The 23,789-nt window shown below is 37.3% G+C and overlaps 1 protein-coding gene across 1 annotated transcript in view; it reads right to left on the reverse strand.

The window, feature by feature from the left end:
* Positions 1-23,789, reverse strand: part of CDC123 (cell division cycle 123) — a 45,534-nt gene that overhangs the window by 11,872 nt on the left and 9,873 nt on the right. The window contains exons 5-8 of the mRNA XM_075997461.1: positions 21,590-21,685; positions 19,433-19,539; positions 6,669-6,717; positions 2,729-2,804 (exon numbers count right to left, since the gene is read on the reverse strand). Coding sequence (XP_075853576.1) covers positions 2,729-2,804; positions 6,669-6,717; positions 19,433-19,539; positions 21,590-21,685 — 328 coding nt within the window. The remainder of the gene's footprint in view (positions 1-2,728; positions 2,805-6,668; positions 6,718-19,432; positions 19,540-21,589; positions 21,686-23,789) is intronic.

A 23,789-nucleotide genomic window follows, 5' to 3' on the forward strand; every position in this document is an offset into this window, starting at 1 on the left:
TAGACAGAGTCTCACTTTGTTGCCCAGGCTAGAGTGAGTGCAGTGGAGTCAGCCTAGCTCACAGCAACCTCAAACTCCTGGGCTCAATCAATCCTGCTGCCTCAGCCTCCCGAGTAGTTGGGATTACAGGCATGTGCCACCATGCCTGGCTAATTTTTTGTATATATATTTTTAGTTGGCCAATTAATTTCTTTCTATTTTTAGTAGAGACGGGGTCTCGCTTAGGCTGGTTTCAAACTCCTGACCTCGAGCAATCCGCCCGCCTCGGCCTTCCAGAGTGCTAGGATTACAGGCGTGAGCCACCGCACCCGGCCTCGCCATGAATTCTTACTTCTGGGAACAGTTATTAATATTTTTATTGACTACAATGGAAAGAATTTCAAGTCACAGGAAGGCTTGTTATGCCAAAAAATGGAAGAAGCAATTTCAAATCTGTACACATAATCAATGGCTTTGCTGCTTTGATTTTTTCCAAAGAAGTATTGGTATTCTCTTCTTTCTTTGGGAGAACAAAATATCCCTCACTGTATGTCTGCCATACTGTACTGTATTTCACAGAAGCAGTCCACTTTTCTTGTTCACACATGCTGCTCTGCCTTCACAATTCACAAGCCTGATCTTTCCAGCTATGGAAAAGTAAACATTCCTTTTTTCAGAGTAAAGTGCTGGTATTATTCCAAATACACTAAAAAGACTACTCTATGAACTTCCTCTATTTGTTCTAGTCCTAGGAAAAAGGTCTCTGCTCTGAAACAAGGGCTTCTAATTCCTTAATCACACGCTGACACAGCTCCCTTCTTTAGCATTTACATTTCTCTTTCCAACCATAATCCCTCATATTTAAAAATTCAAACCAAACCCCAACATCATCTTAACCAGCTCACCATAATAAATAAACTGGTTATATCAGAATGAAGTAAGCTGTCATTGAAGAAAGTATGAGTGAAAGGAGTACCAATCACTTATTTTGGGAATGAAATGAGTAAAATCTGTAATAATAAAGGATAAAAATCTATGCTGTGGCATGATTCATCTTTTTTTTTTTTTTTTTTTTTGAGACAGAGTCTCGCTTTGTTGCCTAGGCTAGAGTGAGTGCCGTGGCGTCAGCCTAGCTCACAGCAACCTCAAACTCCTGGGCTCAAGCAATCCTTCTGCCTCAGCCTCCCAAGTGGCTGGGACTACAGGCATGTGCCACCATGCCCGGCTAATTTTTTCTATATATATTAGTTGGCCAATTAATTTCTTTCTATTTATAGTAGAGACGGGGTCTCGCTCTTGCTCAGGCTGGTTTTGAACTCCTGACCTTGAGCAATCCGCCCGCCTCGGCCTCCCAAGAGCTAGGATTACAGGCGTGAGCCACAGCGCCCGGCCTGATTCATCTTTTTTAAAGAATTTTTTTTTGTTTTTTTTTGCTTTTCAATAGAACTAGCTTTATTTATTTTTTAAACAAAAGAAATTGTCTAAAAGCAAGTGCAGGTACGTACCAAGGAATGGACAAGACCTGGTGCTTACAAAGGAGCTGCTGTGTCACAATGGAAACAGCATATTAGGAGAAAAATAGTGTTGCAGGTACTGTTTGGCTGAGTAATCTGGAGATGCAAGTTAACTGAAAGAAGGTGCTCTGCCAAGCAATCAGCATGGAGAAAGAAAAAAAAAAAAAACCACCAGAGGTTGCTTCCAGAGAACTATGTAGTGGCAGCCTGAGTACTTGCATCAACTCACAGTCTTCTCATTTTCCCCGTTTTCTGTAATTTTCCTCTTCTTTTCATCTGTTTTTTTCCTTGAAGATGTTATTCCGGTAAAACTGAAGTTCTTTGATGCTTTCACTAATGTCATCAAGTGCCCTGTGAGAAGCAGCCTTCTGTGGTGCAAATTCATATTCTTCTGGATACCAGCGTCTGCACAGTTCTTTAACAGTGCTCACATCAATTATTCTATAATGAAGATGTTTCATGAACTGGGGCATGTATTTGTCAAGAAACTACTTATTCTGCAGCTTTCTCCAGGAATATCTAACAATATGATCAATTTGAACACCCCAAGTTTCTTTTAGGTAGATTAGTAAACGTCAACATCACATTCAATGATTGATCCTTGACCACTGTTTGATTCTATTAAGTTACAGTTTTTTGGGTTGAAGATAAATTTTACTTTATGGAAAACATGTGTAAGTCAAAAAAACAACAAGAAATTATCTTCAATCTTTAAGTTGAATGAATCATAGCAAACAAAATAGTAACCTGATAGGAAGGACAGGTTACTATTTGGGGTGACTTTTAGAAGAACACACTTATTTGTCCACATATTTTCTCTTGCTAGAATAATCAACATGTATCGCAATAACAGAAACAAAAGTTTAAAAATTTGGCTTTTTATGATGCTTACAATAAGCAATGTTTTGCTAAGTAATACTTAGGAAAGTCTCGAACAAAAAATAGGTAATATTAATGTTCCACATATTCTAAATCAGGAATGGAACCATCACTTTCATCTCTGAAATTCAGACAGACACGATGCATTGACAATACCTTTTCTGAGGAAACTGAATATGGCTTTAGGATCTTTGTCAGAACACAGCATTCCAGAGAGTCAGTACCGATGGGTCAGAGGTGGTATCAGAGATTAAAACTCACTGATATACTTCTGTTCTAATTACTAAAAATTTACTTCATTCAAAAGCTTATCTCCTTTAAAAGATTACTTTCAAGAGTAAAAAGAAAAACCTCACCAATAAGCTTGTTTTCCTTGACAAAACATCGGAACTCAGCCCCAGGGATTAATTCACACCATTTTCGGAGGACAAGCTGCAGACAAAGGCAAAAATACAACAACTGTGTGACAAGGTCTAACAGGCAATTTTATGTCAAGACTGTATCTTAAAGATTACTGTTATCAAATGGTTTTTTAAAAAAGAGGCATCATAAAACATTTTTGTTTTTTTTGAGACAGAGTCTTGCTTTGCTGCCCAGGCTAGAGTGAGTGCATCAGCCTAGCTCACAGCAACCTCAACTCCTGGGCTCAAGCAATCCTCCTTCCTCAGCCTCCTGAGTAGCTGGGACTACAGGCATGCGCCACCATGCTAGGCTAATTTTTTCTATATATACTAGTTGGTCAATTACTTTCTTCTATTTATAGTAGAGATGGGGGTCTCGCTCTTGCTCAGGCTGGTTTCGAACTCCTGACCTTGAGCAATCTGCCCGCCTCCGCCTCCCTGGGTGCTAGGATTACAGGCGTCAGCCACCGCGCCCGGCCTTCTAAGACCTTTTCAACACGAGATGTAGCGAACAGAGTTGTGATCTATTATTCTAACAAGCAGGGGGAACTGTGCTGAAACTCCTTATGACAAAATGCACCTATGTCACTTATTTGCCATTTTGAGAGTTCTGACATAATACCGAGGATGACTAAGTCCAATCTTATCACCATTGTGCCATAAGTTGCCCTACAATGAGTATGTTCTGTACCTCTGTAAGAATATTAAAAAATAAAATAATTTCAAAGTTATCTACCCTAAGTACCATTTGGTATTCCTTACTCTGATAAAATTATCACAAAGAATCACTATAACCCTTTCATGATATTCTGTTAAAGTAAACCATCTCTACTCAAGTGGCCCAAGTCATAAATGGGTTTTATTATTGAAATTAGTAATTATTTAATATATATAAACTTTCACATACTACTTAATTGCTGTAATTTTAGAAAGAGTATAGACGCCAAATGTATGCTTCTGTGTTTTTAAAATGTTGTTTGGAGACAACCAGTCTGTTCTCTTGCAGCATTAGCTGATAATAAATGGCGAGCACCCCACCCTCCATCATCCTGACATGCCTCTCTGCTCTTCAAGACCTGTCAGATGGAACATGAATTACGGCAGGCACCAGTCCCCGAATCCCCAGTGGGCTTGGTGTCTTCCCACTGTGCTTCCCATGTTCTCGTGGATAACCTTTTACACTAAGCACATACTCATGTTATACCACGACAGTGCGATACAAGTTTCTCTTCCCCACTAACTTGTAAGTTCCCTAAGGGCAAGAAATTAGGTTTCATTCATCTTTGTGTTCCCACCACTAGTAGGTAATATATAGCAGGCGTTTAAGAAATGTCTGTCAAGTGAAACGGCAAATATGTAAGACAAGCAAGCCTCTAAAAATTATGTTATAAAAAGTATTTAATGGCCTGGGAAAATGCTCAGACGATGCTACAAGTAAAAATAAACTACAAAATGGTAGGCAAAGTATTTTATAAAGGGAATGTGTGCATACACACACACATACACATCTCAAAAAAGGGAAGTTAAAGACCAAATGTTAACACTGAGGGTATATCTGGGTGGTAGGTTCCTCGTATTTTCTTGAATTTAAAATATGTTGGTAACAAATTTCTCTTCTTAAAAATTAGGAAAAAAATATAAAATATAAATATAAATATATATATATATTTTGAGACAGAGTCTCACTCTGTAGCCTGGGCTAGAGTGCCTTGGCATCAGCCTAGCTCACAGCAACCTCAAACTCCTGGGTTCAAGAGATCCTTCTGCCTCAGCCTTTCGAGCAGCTGGGACTACAGGCATGCGCCACCATGCCTAGCTAATTATTTTTAAATATATTTTTAGTTGGCCTATTAATTTGTTTCCATTTTTAGTAGGGATGGGGGTGTCACTCTTGCTCAGGCTGGTCTCGAACTCCTGACTTCGAGTGATCCGCCTGCCTCGACCTCCCAGGGTGCTTGTATTACAGGCGTGAGCCACTGCGCCCGGCCAGGAAAATATTTTTAAAATATGCCTTAGAGATTTAAAATGCACTGGCTTCATTTTTCATTATTATAACCTCTTGTTTGAGCCCTGTATATGTCATATTTTTAAAAATAACTTAATTATTAAATGAAGAACCCCACATTTTTCTAACTATTAAGAAATTATGCTGACACATATATACATATATAAAACTATATATAAAAAATATAAAGACATTTTTATGTTCACAGTAATTTGTATTTGGCAACAAGCAATTGTAGCACACTAACAGTGATTTTTTAGAAAATGTGCATAATCTTCAGTGAAATAATATTTTGTACAGGTAATATATACACATTGTGGTTAATATTAAAAGACAAACAAAAGGGCAAAAGGTGAATCTCTCCCCCAAGTCCCTTTGTCCTCCTCAGAGGCAATCAGTGCTACCAGTTTCTTGTATATCTTTCCAGAAGTATTCTATGAATATATAAGTATATAGTGTATGTATTTTTTTTAAATACATGCAGACAGGAGAACATAATACACAGGATTCTGCTTGCAACTTTTCATTTTAATTACTTGAAGAGTATCACTTTCCTAGGCTTTTAAAACTGGGTTTTAAGTCCTATGCACTAACATGATGATGGTATAGTCCCCAAAAAGCAATAAAAGAACAAATTGCTGGTAAGTAAATCTTGTGGATAGATGATGACATCTCGACAAAGATCATGCCTCAGGGAACAGCTAAAGAATCTTTTTCATTTTTGTGTTCCCAGGACAAAGCACCACAGCAGGTACTGATAGATAGATATTTGTTCAGTGAAACAAGCTACATGACTATATTAAACACATATTACATGTAATGTTACAAAAGAATGATTAGAAACCGGGGAAACACTCACATTACGCTATTAGTGGGGGAAAAAATCTCATGAAGGATCTCAATTACAAGTGAGTGCTCTAAGATCTAATAATTGGTGGCTTGGCAAATAGTAAATTAACTATTCCACATATGTGGTATAATCACAAAAGATATACCAATACATATATATATACTCACACTAAAAATTACTCAAAACAGTGAGTCAACCGACAAATTTTGAAAGCATGTGTATGTATATACAAAAGTGGCCAGAAGCAACAGACACTAAAGGTATTTTAAAAAAATCACCGCACTAATTCTAATTGGTGTTATAAAACCAGAAATAAAAATGTAATTTTCATGTAAATGTAAAAATACAATAACAGAGCAAAGATGGCCATCTTCTTTTCAACAAATTATGAGCTGTCAAAGTTTTCAAAAGTACTGCATTTTGACAATGCAACTGCATGAAGAACCAGCAGGAATGATGGAAAGTTAAAGCCTATCAGGCATGTAGCTGAAACCTGGAATGAGCACTTAAAAGAAAGGCATGTTCCATTTGAGAAGCAGTTAATTGCACTCAAGAACACTGCTCATTTCAGGAGGCAGTGTGTGTGTGTGCATGTGTGCTATGTACATTTTCAAACCTAGGAAAATATGGAATAGAAATTGGGGCTTCCTATGTTTAAACTCATTAAAATTTCTAATAAAGTTGTCTTTTCACTATCCTTTTATTTTTTACTTCTATAAGTTATTTGTAAAATGAGTGAACAATATAAACAATGGTAAGATAATGACTAAAACTTAATCAGGTTCAGCTGGGTAGGGAGTATAAAAAAGTGTTTTATGAAAGAATATGTATATTCTGCAGTTAAGTGTATACTGTGTATATATATATATATAATATATATTCTTTTGTATATATGATGTATTTCATAAATTTAAAAATTCAGCAGCTCTAGGTTCCCACAGAAATCAATCCAAAAAACTTCATTTATTTCATTTAAAAATAAATATCAAATCTCAAAACATCTTCATTTAGGATTATCATGGAAAATAAAAGTTTCTTACCTCATATTCCATACAAGGATCTGGAGAATCATCAGTACAATGAATAAATCTTTAGAGAGAAAAAAGGCAACTGAAATCTCTTTTTTTTTTATTACACATACATTCCTGATATTTAACATGAGAGTAATGTTTTACTAAAAGCATCCAGAAATAAGAGACTTGTGCAAATGCAATGCACATTTATTAAGCATTATTCAACACTATGCATGAGCCTAGGCACCCTGAGATATTATCTCATTTAACCCTTAAAACAATGTTATGGGCTATTATAATCTTAGAGATAGCATAATCTGCATTTTTCTGTTAAAAGGCAAAAAAACTAATACCCACAAAAGCATACATTTAGCACCCAAGGCAGGTGGGCACCGCCACCTTACCCATTCTGACCATTTGCACCTTCCAGTTAGGCCAGCAGTCTACTTCTCCCTTAACACTAATCCTGCCTTCTGAAGTCACACAAGGTTAATGTAATCCTCCTTCCACACGGCATTTTAAAAAATATTTGATTGAACTATCCAGCCCTCCATTAAGTATATTGCTTCCTTCTCTAAAAAACCTCAGTTTCATGAATAGTATTTCGTTTCATTTATTAAATGCCTACCCATACCCAAGACAGGGCTAGGCACTGGGAAAGCTAAAATGACAAAAACGCCTTTGTCACTGAGGAGGTTAGTCTGGTGGGGAAAGTTAACAAGTAGGCAAAGAATTTCAAAACACTGGGGGGGAAAATAAAAATAAAATCTTCTGGCAGCATGAAGGAAGGACTGATTAGCTGTCTGCAGCGTGTGGGAGGGAGGGAGGCAGATGGTAGTCAAGAAAGGGTCCACATTTAAGGCAAGGGGAAACGTGCCAAGGCAGAGAGGGCATGTGAGAAATGTACACAGTATTCAAAGAATGACAGGAGATTAGAACTGGTGCAGTGTGGGATGCAAGGGGGGAACTGCCAAAACACAGTGTTAGTTAGAAATCTTGGACAATGAGAAGTATCGATTATCAAGAAAGGCCTTGTCCGCCTACCTAAGCAGGTTGAACTTGATATATACCCAATGGGGAGCCATAAAGTTTCTAAATATGTGGGAGAGATCATTACATTTAGGCTTCAAGCACATCACCATGGCTCAATGGCACTGGATAGTTTGGGGGAAAGGGTGGCAACTCGGGAGGCAGAGAGACTAGTCAGAAGCTTGTTGCAACAGTCTCAGTGAGAAAGGAGGGTCCAACTGAGGCAATGGCGGTAGAGAAAAAGACGAGCAGCACAGTACAACGACATTTAGGAGGCAGAGTCAGTAGGGCTTGGTGACTGATTGAAAGGGAGGGAGCAGGAAGAAAGAGGCCGGGGTGACTCTGGCTGCAGGACTAGCCAGAGGCTGGCAGTAACGCCATTCACTAGGCATTACTAGACAGGAGGGCAAGCAGGCGACACGGGGTGAGGAAAGCCGGGAGAGTGCTGTATTTGGGCGTGCAGAACTGGAGACATCTGTGAGAACCACACAGCGATGTCTAGTAAGCAACTGGAAACGAGGAAACTCAAAATAGAGGAAGGAGATGAAGACAATTCATATTGCAGAGGTAATAATCGCATGGGTTTAAGAGCTAAAGTCAAGGAAGCGATCACCTTCGGCAGATGACAGAATCCTGGGGAACACCAACAATTAAAGAGTGAGCAGAGAGGCAAAGGAGCTGGAGAAGGCGGCTAAAATCCTAGAAAGGAATGCGAAGATGGTGTCCTGAATGTTAAAGGAAGGAGTTTTCAACAAGGAAATGGTGAACTGACTCAAAGCCACTGTAAAGTAAAACCAAGAATGTCCCCTGGATCCGGTGACTTCTGCCAGGGCAATATTAGAGTATGCCTACACAGGTGGAAACTAGATTGCAGAGAACCACGGATTGAATGGGAGGTGAGAAAACAAAAACATACACTTCAGAGTAGCCTGCCCAGGAAATGTGGGGGAGACATAGGACAAACAGTGGAAACAAAAGGTAACATTTTGGTGGCTGTCTTTAGAGCTTCTGTTTTTTTAGTCTTTAAGAATGATATGAATCAGCAAAGGGGGTGTGATGACATGGGAGAGAAAAGGAAAGGAAGTGAGATAGCTTATGTAAATGGCACATAACTTGTAATACATAACATATATATGACTTACAGTCGAGAGACATTTAAAAAAAATACAAACAACAACAAAAAAAACACTTTTAAAAGATGTCTTAAGCCATTTGCAAGCAAAACTGAGTTTGAAAAGCTTTTTAATTTCCCTGAATATATAATTAAGTTGGAATTCTCTGCAATCATTTGTGATTTATACTACAAACAATAACAATTTTAGTTTACTTGATTAGCTGAAATCCTGAAAAACAGACCTTCTATTAGCACTGATAATTGTGCACTGACTGATAAAATCTGCATTGCAAAGAAAGGTAAACAAAGTGTTTTTTTTAAAAAGCCAGTGGGTTTTCTCTGTATTAGTAGGCTTTACTTACTGAACACTTATCATATGCCAGGCACTGTATGAAGCATTTTACATTTGCCATCTCATTGATCCTTATAATAATCCTATGAGAAAGGGCTATTATTTAATATTAATATCATCATCCATATTTACCATATGAAGATACCAAGGATCAGAAAGAGGAGGTAACAGGTAAGTGAGCAAGAGTGAACTAAACCCTATACTGTACCACTTCTCTCAAGAATGGAGGTTCTAGAGCTGTTATTAAACCTCTCAGATTAAGTTAAAAAACAAAACAGAAAAATAGCACAAACACTGGCAGGACTTCAGGATCAAGAAGTATCACTATTAAAAAAATAGCTACCACTAACCAAATCCAAATTCTATAATATAAGATGGATCTTACAAAATAACAATGAGTAAAACTTCTCTTTTTATACATTCAAGTACACACTGGTGCCATTTTAAGACCTCATTTTTCTCTGGAAAGCAAAAATCCCTTGCTTCAAATCAAACTAATTTAAAGGTATGTTACCCTAAGGAGTTACATCTAAAATTAGAAATCTAGCTTTCAATATATTTAAACTTTTTCCTAATAAAAATTAATCCCATAGGTTGTTTTATGCTAATTTAAAATAAAGATCCTGAACTGTCAGGTTAATAAAAATTAACTTAATTATTTTTACCCTTAAATAAACCATTCTTTCCTCCCAAGGATCAGCAGATTGATAAGGATAAGCATATTTCTGGAGCTGTCCACTAAACATTTACTATCATTTAAGAAAATTATGTTTGGACGCACAGCCAGTACAGAGAAAAATGAAATATTCTGGATTAGATAATCTACATAAAGGAGAAAAGGAAATATTCCAATGAATACAAGAAAATAGTGGACTAGACATAAAAATGAAAATCAGGATCTTGGGCTCTGTACTAGCATTTTATGATTTTAGAAATCTACTAAACTTCTCTGGCTGGCTTCAGTGGCAGTAACTGGTAGAGGGAATTAGGCAATTCCTAAAGCTCTTTATGCAATCAAATTTGTAGACAACTTGTCAGACCTCTTTTTCCCTTTCTTTCTTTGTTTTAGTTTATCACTTGTTGCATACTGAACCTCAGGGTATGTTAGAGCTTCTAGAATATAGGTTTGAAAATGAAAGTGTAGGGCTGCGATGAGATGGGTTGATTCTTCCAAATATATCCCCAGAGATTCCAATCCAAAGTGTCTGAGATGGGGACCAGACAGCTCTATTTTGGAAAAGGTGGTGCTGAGGAGTAGCCTCAGCTCTAAACTGGTAACAGGTTCTTGGGAAAAGGGCCAGGAGCCCCTGTCAGCCAGTGAGAGGCCCAGTCAGTGGGTCTGCATCATCATTCTTGGGGAAGGGAAGAAACAGGAGAAGGGAGTAAGAAGTATCAAATTGCAGCAGCTGGGACCTCAAGCCTGGCCTTCAGAGCAGCAGCTTCAGCTAGAAAAGTTAGTCAGGCTGGTCTAAAACCCGCTAAAGTCACTGCAAGATTTGGCAGGTTGTCAACTGCTGGCAGGTGGCCACTTTGCGTGAAACCTCCTGAATCTGTGGTTATATATGATGGATCTGAAGAAATATGATCAAGGTGATCCCTGATCATCTATTTTAATAGTTCTGCACAGGCCAGGTGGGGTGGGTCTCACCTCTAATCCTAGCACTCTGCGAGGCCAAGGTGGAAGGATTGCTTGAGCTCAGGAGTTTAAGACCAGCTTTAGCAAGAATGAGACTTCATCTCTCCCCCAAATAGGAAATCAGCCAGGCATGGTGGTGAGCACTTGTAGTCTCAGCTACTGGGGAGGCTGAGGCAGGAGGATGGCATGAGCCCAGGAGTTTGAGGTTGCGGTGAGTTAGGCTGACACCACTATACTACCTGGGGCGACAGGGAGAGACTGTCTCAAAAACAAAACAAACCAAATAAAAAAAAATAGTTCTACACAGTAAAATGTTCTTCATTTCAAGATTCCCTAGTCTTTTTTCCTACCCTAACAGTCTCAATATTTTAACTGGAAATTTTATCAGTCAGTGCACAATTATTAGTGGTAATAGAAGTTCTGTTTTCTCAGTATTTCAGCCAATCAAGTAAACTAAAACTGTTATTGTTTGTAGTATAAATCACAAATGATTGCAGAGAATTCCAACTTAATTGTATATTCAAAAAAAATGCTTTTTTACTTTTTATAAGTCAAAAATGTGTTAAAAATTGAGACAGTATTATGAAGGATAAAAAATTGTGTGGTAAAAATTTTTCATAAGAAAGAAAAATATTTACACTACAGTATACTTTTAAAATAATAAAACAAGTCACAAAACTATATACAGAACAATCTCACTTTTTAAAACTGATACATATGTGACAAAACAACACACTGATAAGTACTATAATGTTAACAATGTTTTTTCTTCCCGGAAGTGACTATTAATTTCTTCCATTGTTTATCTGCAGTATTTCTAACATTATATTTATCACATTGAATATACATTACTTTCATATTGACTTTTAATTTTGAGGAATTAAAAATACATAAAGTACAAAGTGTACATGTCTTGCTTTATAAGAAACTCATTCAAGTTTACTTTAAAAGTTAATATTTTAGCTTCCAAGCAAGCTCATTATCATGATAAAACTGAACTGATTTCCTATTGTTTTCAATTTAAATGTATCTAAAAGATACAAGGGAGACAGAAGGAGAGAAATGGCAAAGAGAGTAGAATAAACAATGGTTAGAATTGTAACAGAATTACTACCACTTTAATTTTGAAATGTGTTTTTTAACCATGTGGGTGCTGTATTTTTTGTAAATTCGAAAATGAGGCTGATTTTTTAGAAGATATTATTCCATAAAGAATAAGGTAGATTAAGGTTCTATACTTACCCGTTTCAAAAATATTAAAGGGAAACCAAAAGGAGCAATTTCAGGGTCTTTAATTTTTAAAAATGTTTTTACATTACTAAAAACATTCATTTCAACCCCTGATTAATCCTCATATTGCTACTTTGAAACAGGTATACATTTTAATACACATTTGCACCCTACCATCCTCTAACATTGTTTTTAAATGTTGATTGCTTTACCATTTGTTATTTTAAAAACTTGACTAGTTTCAGAGGGTAGAAGAGAGAACATCTGTGGTATAGGAGATTACTGTACAAGGCTTTTTCTTATTAAGATGATTAACCAGATGGCCAAGAATCCTCCCTGGAAAGAGAGGAAAGCGCTGAGCCATCTAGCTAAGACTGGATCTAAAGGCCAACAATACCATTTTCAGGAGCTTAGCCGAAATACTGAAAAGAACATTGTGTGTGAACATTTGGATTCCACTTACATTCTTGAGGAGGTAGCAATGTTTAAAAACAAAACTCCTAAATTTTTTTCCTGAATTAGTATTTTACACTCATTTGGAAGATTTCTTTAGTTGAAATTTTCAACAAGGTACCAACAGAAAGTGGGATTAAACCAAAGTCATTAATTTATAGTCTAGTTTGAAAGGAGGCTATGTTGAATTCTAAACTCATAATTCTTGGTAGAATAATTATAGTTCCTCTAGCTAGCAATGAAAACTCTAAAATAAACATGAATGTTATTAAATAATAAATGTTACATAATCTACAATATAAATTACAAACTAGGCCAGGCATGGCGGCTTACGCCTGTAATCCTAGCACTCTGAGAGGCTGAGGTGGGCGGATCGCTCAAGGTTAGGAGTTTGAAACCAGCCTGAGCAAGAGCGAGACCCCATCTCTACTAAAAATAGAAAGACATTAATTGGCCAACTAAAAATACATAGAAAAAATTAGCTGGGCATGGTAGTGCATGCCTGTAGTCCCAGCTACTCGGGAGGCTGAAGCAGAAGGATAACTTGAGCCTAGGAGTTTGAGGTTGCTGTGAGCTAGGCTGACGCCATGGGACTCTAGCCCAGGCAACAGAGTGAGACTCTGTCTCAAAAATACATAAATAAATAAATAACTAAAAGAATTTTCAGATTTAACAGCAGTAAAGCTTCTATTCTGAAGGAAAAAAATAGCACAATCCCAAAGGTCTGTTCTGATGAGGACTACTGTAAAACTGTGGCAGCGTATTTTTTTAAAAACTTTGAAATTAGCCAGTTAACAGAAATTTTGATCATGTTCTAAATCCAAATTTTAAAAAAGGAAAGAAAAATGAAAAAGGAAAAGAAAAAGGATGATGATCATGTCACTGCACTCCAGCTGGGGTGACAGAGTGAGATCCTCTTTAAAAAAAAGAAAAAGAGGCCGGGCGCGGTGGCTCACGCCTGTAATCCTAGCACTCTGGGAGGCCGAGGCGGGTGGATTGCTCAAGGTCAGGAGTTCAAAACCAGCCTGAGCGAGACCCCGTCTCTGCCATAAAAATAGAAAGAAATTAATTGGCCAACTGATATATATATATAAAAACTAGCCGGGCATGGTGGTGCATGCATGTAGTCCCAGCTACGTGGGAGGCTGAGGCAGGAGGATCGCTTGAGCCCAGGAGTTTGAGGTTGCTGTGAGCTAGGCTGACACCACGGCATTCACTCTAGCCTAGGCAAGAAAGCGAGACTCTGTCTCAAAAAAAAAAAAAAAAAGAAAAAGAGAAAGAAAAAATGATGGTAACCCTAAACTAAAGAACTACACTTAGCTCGTACTGATGACTAATAGGAGTGTTGTTTTTTTTTCTTTTATTTCTACCCAGATCATTCCCTCAACCTAAATAAGACTGAGGTTCCTGCCAGCCAAATAGTCTTATTATACAAATAATAGGCATATTTATTATGCCCCAAACATGTCTTGAGACTGACATGCTTTTTTCTGTGGATGTTGTTAGAAATGTGATCAAGATGCGGTTTCTATCATGCTGTTCCAAATGTCTCACACATTGAAAGAGGTCAAACGTTAACACATTCCGAGATGAGGATGCATATCTGAGAATGTGGGACTAGGGCAGCAGGGACAATCAGGGAAACAGGACGTAGAATATGGAAGATAGGGTGCAATGTGTCCTATGCTATGTTATTAATACAAAGAAAGGGGGAAAGATGATAAAGGATACACGTACAGTCATGCATAGCTTAATGACAGGGCTGTTTTGAGGAATACGTCGTTAGGCAATTTTGCTGTTCTGTGAACACGGTAGAATGCAAACATTCTTCGGTGTTAAACCGAAGTTTATTCTAAGTTAAACAAACTTAGATGGCAGCCTACTACACACCTAGGCAATATGGTACGGCCTACTGCTCCTAGGCTACAAACCTGCACAGCATGTCACTGTACTGAATACTGCAGGCAACTATAACACAATGGTAAGTATCTGTTTATCCAAACATCTAAACATAAACAAGGTACGGCAGAAATACAGTATTACAATTGTATGAGACCACCGTCCATGAATACATGGTCCACTGTTGACTGAGACATGGGTATGAGGCATGTAACTGTATGTGTATTATGATGGGTTGTTGTAATTAAGAAATATATTGCACAAGAAAAAGCTGGATAGAGGTGCAAACAAAAGGCTACTCTAGTGGAAAACACTTAAATTGAAGATGATCCTGTTTGTTGGGGGCAAGGGAGATTCCAGTACTGGTGATATGATTTATAATATTACCTACTCAAATGGTGTGAACTTGCTCTCTAATTTGGGCCAGTCAACATGGCAGGAGTGCAGAAGAAGAATCACTGTATTACCTGCAGAACATTCTTTGTGAATTTACTCTGGACAATTGAGGTGTTAACTAACTAATCCATTGATTGGGACCACAATTTCATTATTTTAAAAGTAATGAGAAAATTTCATCATTAAAGCTTTATAAATGGCGGAAAATAAAGTCATTAGAACTCTAAAATGGCATCAGGTATCAGAAATAATACCTATTGCCCTTGGTGTTACTAGGGCACAATCCTTACTGGCAAGCTTTTTTCAAAAGTGGGAAGGTGGCAGGGAGCAGTGGCTCACACCTGTAATCCCAGCATGTTAGGAGGCCAAGGTGGGAGGATTACTTGAGGGCAGGAGTTCAAGACCAGCCTGGGCAACATAGTGTAACCCTATCTCTACAAAAAAATAAATAAAAAATTAGCCAAACATGGTGGTGTGTGCCTGTAGTCCTAGCCACTCAGGAGGCTGAGGCAGGAGGGTCACTTGAGCCCAGGAATTCGAGGTTACAGTGAGCTATGGTTGTGCCACTGCACTCCAGCCTGGGTGACAGAGAATAAGACCCTGTCTCTTAAAAAAAAAAAAAAAAAAGTGGGAATGTTACAACATTGCACTTCACAGTTAAAAAAAAGCCCTAATTATATGAAAATATTTTAAATCATGGGCAGAAAAAGAACAGAAAAATTTAGAGCCAGGGAAAAAACTAAGCACCAGAGTTTGGATACTGTAGCTTTTCTTGGTGTTTAGAAAGCAAAATAAGTCTCAGTACACAGATTCAGTTTTTTAAGATTTTTACTGGTGGTGGAAAAGGAAAAATAAAAAGTAAAATCATACTGACTTAAGGGAGATTGGGTGTGTTCATTACAATTTTCATAGAATTTTTCTTCAAAATGAGATAAAACATGTCATCTAAAATTAAAATAATCTAAAGCAAAAAAAATTGTCATTTAAAAAAAAATCACAACATACAAGGTTCTGTTAGGTCCACTTATGCACAAAATTTTACTCCTGAAATTGCTGCTGGATTTTAGAATAACTGGTTTTGTAATAATCTTGGAAGAAAAAAAGTTTTAAATTTATGTTGAACATAGCTGAGTTTAAATTGCTAAGACATGTGAAATTCTCTGATCTCTAGTCAAATCTATTTCTCCTTAGTCATGAGCCCCTGAGAGAAACAATGACTGTTATTCACTCACACAGCTCTATCTTCTAAATGCCAGATGAATATCACATTATTTTTATTGCCTACTTGGCTTTCTGAAGTGATACTTCATCAATAAAATAATTAACGAAAGCAGCCTTGTGACTCAGCAAGTTTAATCACATAATATATTTATACCTGGGCAAATAATTCAGCCAGCAATATAATGTAGACAGATGACATTATGTGTGTCATATATCAAAATCCACTTTTTAAACTTCTTGTCTACAGTAACCATTTGAGGAACAGGAAAAATAAAACCAGTACTTAATATCCTATAGCAATGTACAGCCGTGGCAGACACCCTCTAGCCATCTCGCACCTTCAACCTGGCTAACGGAACCTGGATTATACAGACACTGGAAGCACTTGTGCTCCAGGACTCCCTCCCTAATCCCAGGGATGCACGTGCTGATTAATCTAAGCGGTACTCAAGGCATGGCCCTGGCCAGCAGTATCAACGTATGCCCTGGGAACAGGTTAGAAAGGACAGGCTTGGGCCCCATTCCAGGCCTTCTCAATCAGAAACCCTGGGGTGGAGCCCAGCAGTCTGTGTTCTGTCAAACTCTCCAGATGGCCCTGATGCGTGCTTATGTTGAGAACCCCTGGTCTAAACCAATCATGGCAATTCTGTTCCCTCTGCCAACTGCTGGATTAGGCTGGGCAACTGTTCGTGTGACCAGTAAGGGCTGAGAGGAAGTCTCCCGGGAAGCTTGCAGGCATGCTTTACTCGTTCACATACAGAACAGAACGAGAGGAAATATACCCACCTCTCTTATTTTTGGTTCAGATATTGTCATGTCTTCATGTGACAGATACTTAGAACTGTGGCAGCAATCTTTTAACCATTAGGTGATAAACCCAAAGACCAAGCCAATAAACCAAGAATGGCAACTGTGAAAGAATGAGAGAGCCTGGGTTCCTGGCAACCTTGGTGAGCTGCTGGATTAATCCCAAAAATACCCAATCCAGACTGCTTGTTAAATAATATATTTTTTAAACCCTGTGCATAAGCTATTTTCAGTTCACCTTCTGTTAACTTGAAATCCTAACTACAACATATTTCTTTCTTTAGTCCAGTCAAGCCTCAAAATAGTATAAACTTAATCTCATATTTATGCTATATAATTTTACACATATATAATAATGTGATACTCAATGATATTTTATTCTATTATACATTATCTTAATTGGAAGCATTTTGAAAAGAAAGAATCTATAACTTTATTAAGTGAAAGCATAAAGAATTTGTAGAGTGATGTTATTAAAATTATATTCTGGTTTTGGTTCTTCTGTGGGACCTTGAGCAAATTACTTAACAGATTTAGGCCTCAATTTTCTAACCTATAGAAGGAAAGGATCACTGATATGATCCTGTCCAATCTAATGAATTATTTTCTTATATCTTTTTAAAAGCTCGTTCACAAGACCTTTGTGACAAACATTCATCTTTAATGAGTTCCAGCAATAAATAATTTTTATGTGATGGCAACACTTACTGTTATGCAACTGACTTATTAATTGCTATGCAACTGACTACCAACAAATATTTCTAGAAAAGGGTGACAGATTAGTTGTGCCAGCTAAAAGCCCGAAAGCTCAGTGCTCCATATTAGCTCCTGCCAACACCCAATTATTTATAATAGGAGAAGGATGGCATTCTGTGGGTAAATACTTTTAAGTCCAATACTCAAACTCACTTGCTTATTTAACTTCCATGCAAAAGTCAAAAAGTACAAAATGCAAAACAGCTTATTGGTATTTCTACCATCCACTGGAATATAGGTTAAATTAAGACAATAAGGGAGAAGTGAGCTAAGAGGAGGTAGGGGATTGTTAAATTGCAAAGTTAATTTAAAAACCGTCAGCCTCAGAGTTAAAAGTGATTTATAGTTAAGTTTTGGAAAGGCAAAGGTGTCCTCACACTCTTACTGCAACTAACACTGAAGGTACATAAATATCCATATCAGATGAATTAACAGGTAGAGAGTATTTTTACCACAATATATTTTCAAGGCCTCTTAAAGCATTAGATGTCAAAAATCTTTACAATGCAAAAAAAGGGACAACTTCCTTCTGATCAGAGGGTGGCTCCTAGAATGAAAATACTACTACATCATTATTATTATGAAATGAGGGCTACCAACACACTACCAATAACACCTCTGCTGACATAACCACCAAGGGTTGACAATTAAATGTCAAAACAATACATAGCTCTTTCTTTAGAACCAGAAATACCACTGCAGGTAAAATCCTTTTATAATAAATGTGCAATACAATCATACTCATTGATTGTATCGTATACTCTCGTTTCTGCAGAGCTCAGAAACAACAGAGCTGAAGCACCACTGTCATGCAGTGGACTGACTTATTCACGCCACATTCCACTTCAAAAGAGGATGTGAGGCTGAAATGGGGTGAACTGGCAGGGCAGATTCAACTGGATGGACAGGGAGGAAACGGCATGCATATACAGTATCTTTACCCTATTCTCCTGCTTAGCTTCTAGATTTTATGATATGCTTTATTTTAAAGGCCTGTTTAAACATGAGTTTAACTAAGATAACCGGTCTGTTTAAGATGAGATAAGAGGAGAAGCCAAGAAGAATAACTGCTATTTGATGACAGAACAAAAGAAGGCCTACAGCTCAGCAGTGCGGGTGTTCTGTCCGCCTGCAATGCAGCCAGTACAGTCAAGCTCTTCAGCTATCAAGTGACTGGAAAAAGGAAGGAAACACAGCTATCTCGCTTCTAGAAATTTATCCCAAGGAAAAAATTAGGGAAGCGCACAAAGATTTAATTCAAGGACTGCAGGACTATAGAAGAAAAGAGGATTGGGTAAATTATGCTATCCAGGGGTATGCCATTAAGGTAATGAAAAAGAATGAAGAATTTAAGTATTTAATGACATGCAAAGATGTCACTATATATGCAATAATATACTGCTGACTAAGCAATGTGAACTATATAGGATCTCCCTTTTAAAAAAAAACTGTATATACCAATGTGGAAAACCTGGGTAAAAAAAAAAAAAGAAAAACAAGAATCATAAATATAAAAAATTTAAAGAATCTGTATATAGGTAGAGACAGGTATATTTTATCATACATTTACACAGAATGCTAGAAGTATATAGAAGCAATTGTGGTGAGATCATGGGTAGCCCCTTATTTTGTTTTTCTATGGTAAACATATAGAGTTTTATACTAGGAAAAAATTATTAAAATGTTTAATGGGTAGAGATACAGAAAACCTTTGATATTTAGGGACTTACTGTAAAGGAAAAGAAAGGTTTGATTTAATAGGTCACTTTGGCAACATGAAATAGCTTTGTTATTTGGGACGGCAGTTTATAATTGTACTAAAACTAATGGAATTTCAGCTATAGAAAAATCTGTGCAGGTACTGAAACCACTGACACGAGAGAATAAGAGATACTTACGGCTGAGTGAAGTCACGAGTGATGAAATCAGAACTCTTGAAAAGTAAAAAGATGTCGCTGAGGGTTTTACATTTCAGGGAACTATTCATTGCTATCCAGTATGCATCCTAAATAATAGAGCACATGCTATTTAGTATATATTCCATGATAGTTGCTACAAATACTCAGGCCTATAAACAAAATCAATAACACATATCACTTCAGAGGCTTAAGGAAGAAAGTTAGGTAAATTTTAGCAGTACTGTCAAACATTAAATTACATCTCTCAATAACAAAAAGCATCGCTACTGCATGTCACTCAGTTATGAACACTGAGATGCCAGGGTCCTTATGTTTCAGGCTCGGCCTAAGCACTTCCTAATGTTTTTCTTAGTGATGACAGAAGAAGGGGGAATAAGGTATCAGAAACACTGACACTGCAGCTAAAAGAGTAAAGTGGTAAAGATATAGTCCGCCCAGCTACTCTCTAAGAAAAAAGGGACCACCTCCCTCCCTCCTTCCTGTTTCTGGGGAGTGACAGCCGAATACCTGCACTTTGACATTTGGGGCAGTTAAGCCACACGTCTACCAAATCTGGGCGAGAAGGAAGTGAGATATTCTGAACCATCACAACTTTAAATGGTAAAGCTCTCATATATATGAACAAAAAAAGGAAGAATAGCAGGCACAGTAGGCACAAAGTTTAGTGGAACATAACTAAAATGACAGAATAAGTCATTTAAAAAACACATGTCTCCTATAGACAGATGAGACACAGGGTAGTAATATAATTTTGAGAAAAATGATTGCAAAAACCTATCTGGTATGAATAGTTATTCATACCAGATGGAAAATACTAGCACATAGTAGGTACTCAATAAATAACGAATTAATGAACAAATGAATAATTTACAAGCACAAATAATCTACTCATCTTCAGTGATAGAGCCTCCATCCAGTTCAGTAGCATGGAATGATTAAAAATACTGCTCATAATATAGATGAAAAATTGACTTTAAGGAACTACAAATGAGCTCAATAACTTCTTTATAATAACTTCTTTACAATTTCTCCCAAAGAAAAGATGATGACCTTCTGAAGATCGTGTATTGAACATACACATTTAATTCCACTGAAACAGTATGTACATGGCAAACCATGCAGCCAAACAAACAGGACAATTAGTAACTCCAGGGAAAACAAAATGTTACATGAGAAAACATAATCCAGATGTGTACACAGCATTTGCATAATCATAGTAAGTGGAAATGCCAAATGCTGATCTAACAAAATTTACCAACTATGATAAGGATAGTGTATAGAAAGAAGAGATAGGATGTAAAAGAAAGCTGAATCTTTCTGTTTCAGAGTGGGGAGTCAATAATAAATACCTACTCTGAAAAACAAAGAAACAGAGGTAAATAACAAAAGAAGGTACTGAAATATTTTAAAGTGGTTGCCTCTGGGAAGCAGGTATTAGTGAAGTAAAACAGAAGTCAGGACCAATTAATTTTTGTAGCAAGCTTCCAAATCTATTTGAAATTTCAAACTCTGTACATGTACAAGTACTCTTAAAAAGGAAAAATAAAAATTAGATTAAGCACAAGTTACTGTTCAGTTTAGAATAAAAAAGAAAGGCATATGAGATGAGTTTTGAAAATGCAAGTAAGTCTTTGATGAGTTTTGCTGACATAAAACTGTTTTTTATTGGATTTAAAAAAAATAGAGAATTTTTCCCACAGGCCTTAACTTTTACAAAAATCTTGTCAATGCAGTGTTAAAAGAACAAAACACAATTTAAGAAAATATCAGTTGATTTCTCAAACTGCTCTATTTACATAGCCTGTGACAGTTTTATTTTTATTATTTTTCAACACAGAAAAATTATTCTGTGAAACTGAACAGCCGAAGTTTTGAAAAGGGCAGAGTAAAAATTGTAGCATGATCAGCAATACAAGAGGCTGAAACTACCTTTTAGCAGAATATACAGTATTTCATAGACCAGGAAAGTGTATAGCAAAGTCAGGAAAATAAAATAATAGATGGAAAATAGTAAGTTCCACAGTATATTTTCCTAGGATTAAGAATATAATTAGACCTTCTGTGGGGCTATAAAATGAAATAAATAGCAAAACAAAGAATATTCAAACAATAAGAGGTTTACTTATGTGTTCCTACCCTTGGGGCACTCCAGTTAAGCTTAGGAAAGACACTGCCCCCCAGGGAATTGATAGCTTCCTGGACTTTAGTGGTGAACTCAGGAAATTCGGGTGCCTACAGAGAGAAAGAAGAAATATTTGGACACGTCAATATCATCACAGTAGCTATGGAAAACAAGATCAAAATGCCAAGGTTATAGCTTGGGGTATAAAAACAGAATTTAGAATACAAATTACTACCAGAATTTTTGAACCCAGTTAAATAAAATCAGCGATCAAGTACATTCATCAGAAAGAGAAATAAAATAACCAGCTGCTCAAATGGCATTTTCCAAAGCAATCAAACCCACAAAACCAAAAAGACAGATGTCACTAAGCATCTGGAAATGTGAGGAAGGAATGAACAGTTCTCTGTACACCTAGATAAAACCAGTATTTATAAAACGAAAAGGGACAGGTAGAATATCACCTGTCCACATACTCCAGTTCTCAGAAGTGACACCCCACTTAAAGGGCCAGAAGCCTTTCCATTTGCAAGAAATGTCTTGGACATACAGTATCCCCAGAAGGCTTTGTGAGAATGAAAAATAAGTGATGTGGTAAACTGTATTTAAATACTAGTATTTCCAGACACGTTGGTTTTTGGTTTGATTTTTGTTTTTAGAGATGGAGTTTTGCTGTGTTACCCAGGCTGGACTTGAATTCCTGAGCCCAGGGGATCCTCCTGCCTCAGCCTCCTAAGTAGCTGGTACTATAGGCCCGCCACCACACTGGGATTAGACAAGTTTCAAAAACAGGACCTTCGTCAAATTAAAATGTTCTCCCCTTGATTGATTTAAAAAGGCACATTTTATATAAGCAGGTGACTGAAATATTCTACAGGTTCAAATCAACTAAGAAGTAAATAGAAATAGTGCTGTTAAAAGGAACTTAAGCTTGATGCCATTATGCCCTGCCTCGAGCTTTAGGTCACTAGCAAAGGAGCTCATGGACAAAAGTTAGAGAAAAGGAAAACTAAGAGAGGTGGAAATGGAGGCTTTGGGAGAGACAGAAATACAGGAACACCCACCAACAGATTCTTCACGGCCATTCGTTCCCATTATTCCTTTAAATGGGATTGCTGCCCCCTAATGGGCAACTGCAAATGCTGAAAAAAATCCAGTGAGCAATTTCTTATGTAGGGGGAAAAAGTTAGACTAGGTCTAGAATTAACTACACTGCACATTCCAAAATTAAATCAACAGTTTATGTGGATCCCTGAGGTCTAACCTAGTTATGACAGAGAAAAAACTTTGCCAAGAGTCTGGGAAACAGACCAAAGAATAAGTTTCAAAAAATGGTAATATATCCCCCAAACTAGAAAGCAAAAGGCTAGGGAGTAAAAAAGAGAGAGCTTAAGGCCCAATTATGGCTAGCTACCTTTCTCTCTGGTACAGATAAGTCTGACCTCTAGACTGGTTAATAACAGTATCTTTTAATTATCTGATAGGCTGCCTCTGCATCTGTCTCCCATTAGACTCCTTCTTCAGCTCAGATGCATGAAATTAAACTAATTTAGAGAGGCTTTCAAAATGAGTAATAGCATTAAGAGATTTTATTTTCCATTCACCTCTCCCACTCAAAAGGAATTATTTATGTTAAGCCAATAATTTCCTCATCATCACCTGAAGCTGCTGAGCTGGCTCCCTGGAGCTCACCCATAAACACCCCTTATCTAAAAATCTGCACTGGCAATACTTCCTGTAAACAAACAGCTGTTACACCAATTTTACAACATGAAGGGATTCAACCTTCAAAGACAAAACAATTTAATGATCCTATCCCATAAAACTTGACATCTAAGGATTGCTTTATAATTATGTATTGCATTTGTTCATTTGTTTGTTTCAGAGACAGGGTCTCACTCTGTCGTCCAGGCCGGAGTGCAGTGGCACCACCATGGCTCACTATAACCTCGAATGCCTGGGCTCAAGCAATCTTCTCACCTCAGCCTCTTGAGTAGCTGGACTATGGGTGTGTGCCACCACACCTGGCTAATTTTTAAAATTTTTTTTTGTGGAGACAAGGTCTTGTAAGGATGCCCAGGCTGGTCTCACCAACTTCTGGCCTCAGGTGATCCTCCTGCCTTGTGCCCAGCTTGTATTGGTTCCCTCAAATCCTCAAAATTATTCAACTTTAGGAAATCCTGGCATAGGGATCCTGAAATAAATTTAAATTAT

The sequence above is a fragment of the Microcebus murinus genome, chromosome 25 (assembly GCF_040939455.1).
Source record: "Microcebus murinus isolate Inina chromosome 25, M.murinus_Inina_mat1.0, whole genome shotgun sequence".
Taxonomy (NCBI): domain Eukaryota; kingdom Metazoa; phylum Chordata; class Mammalia; order Primates; family Cheirogaleidae; genus Microcebus; species Microcebus murinus.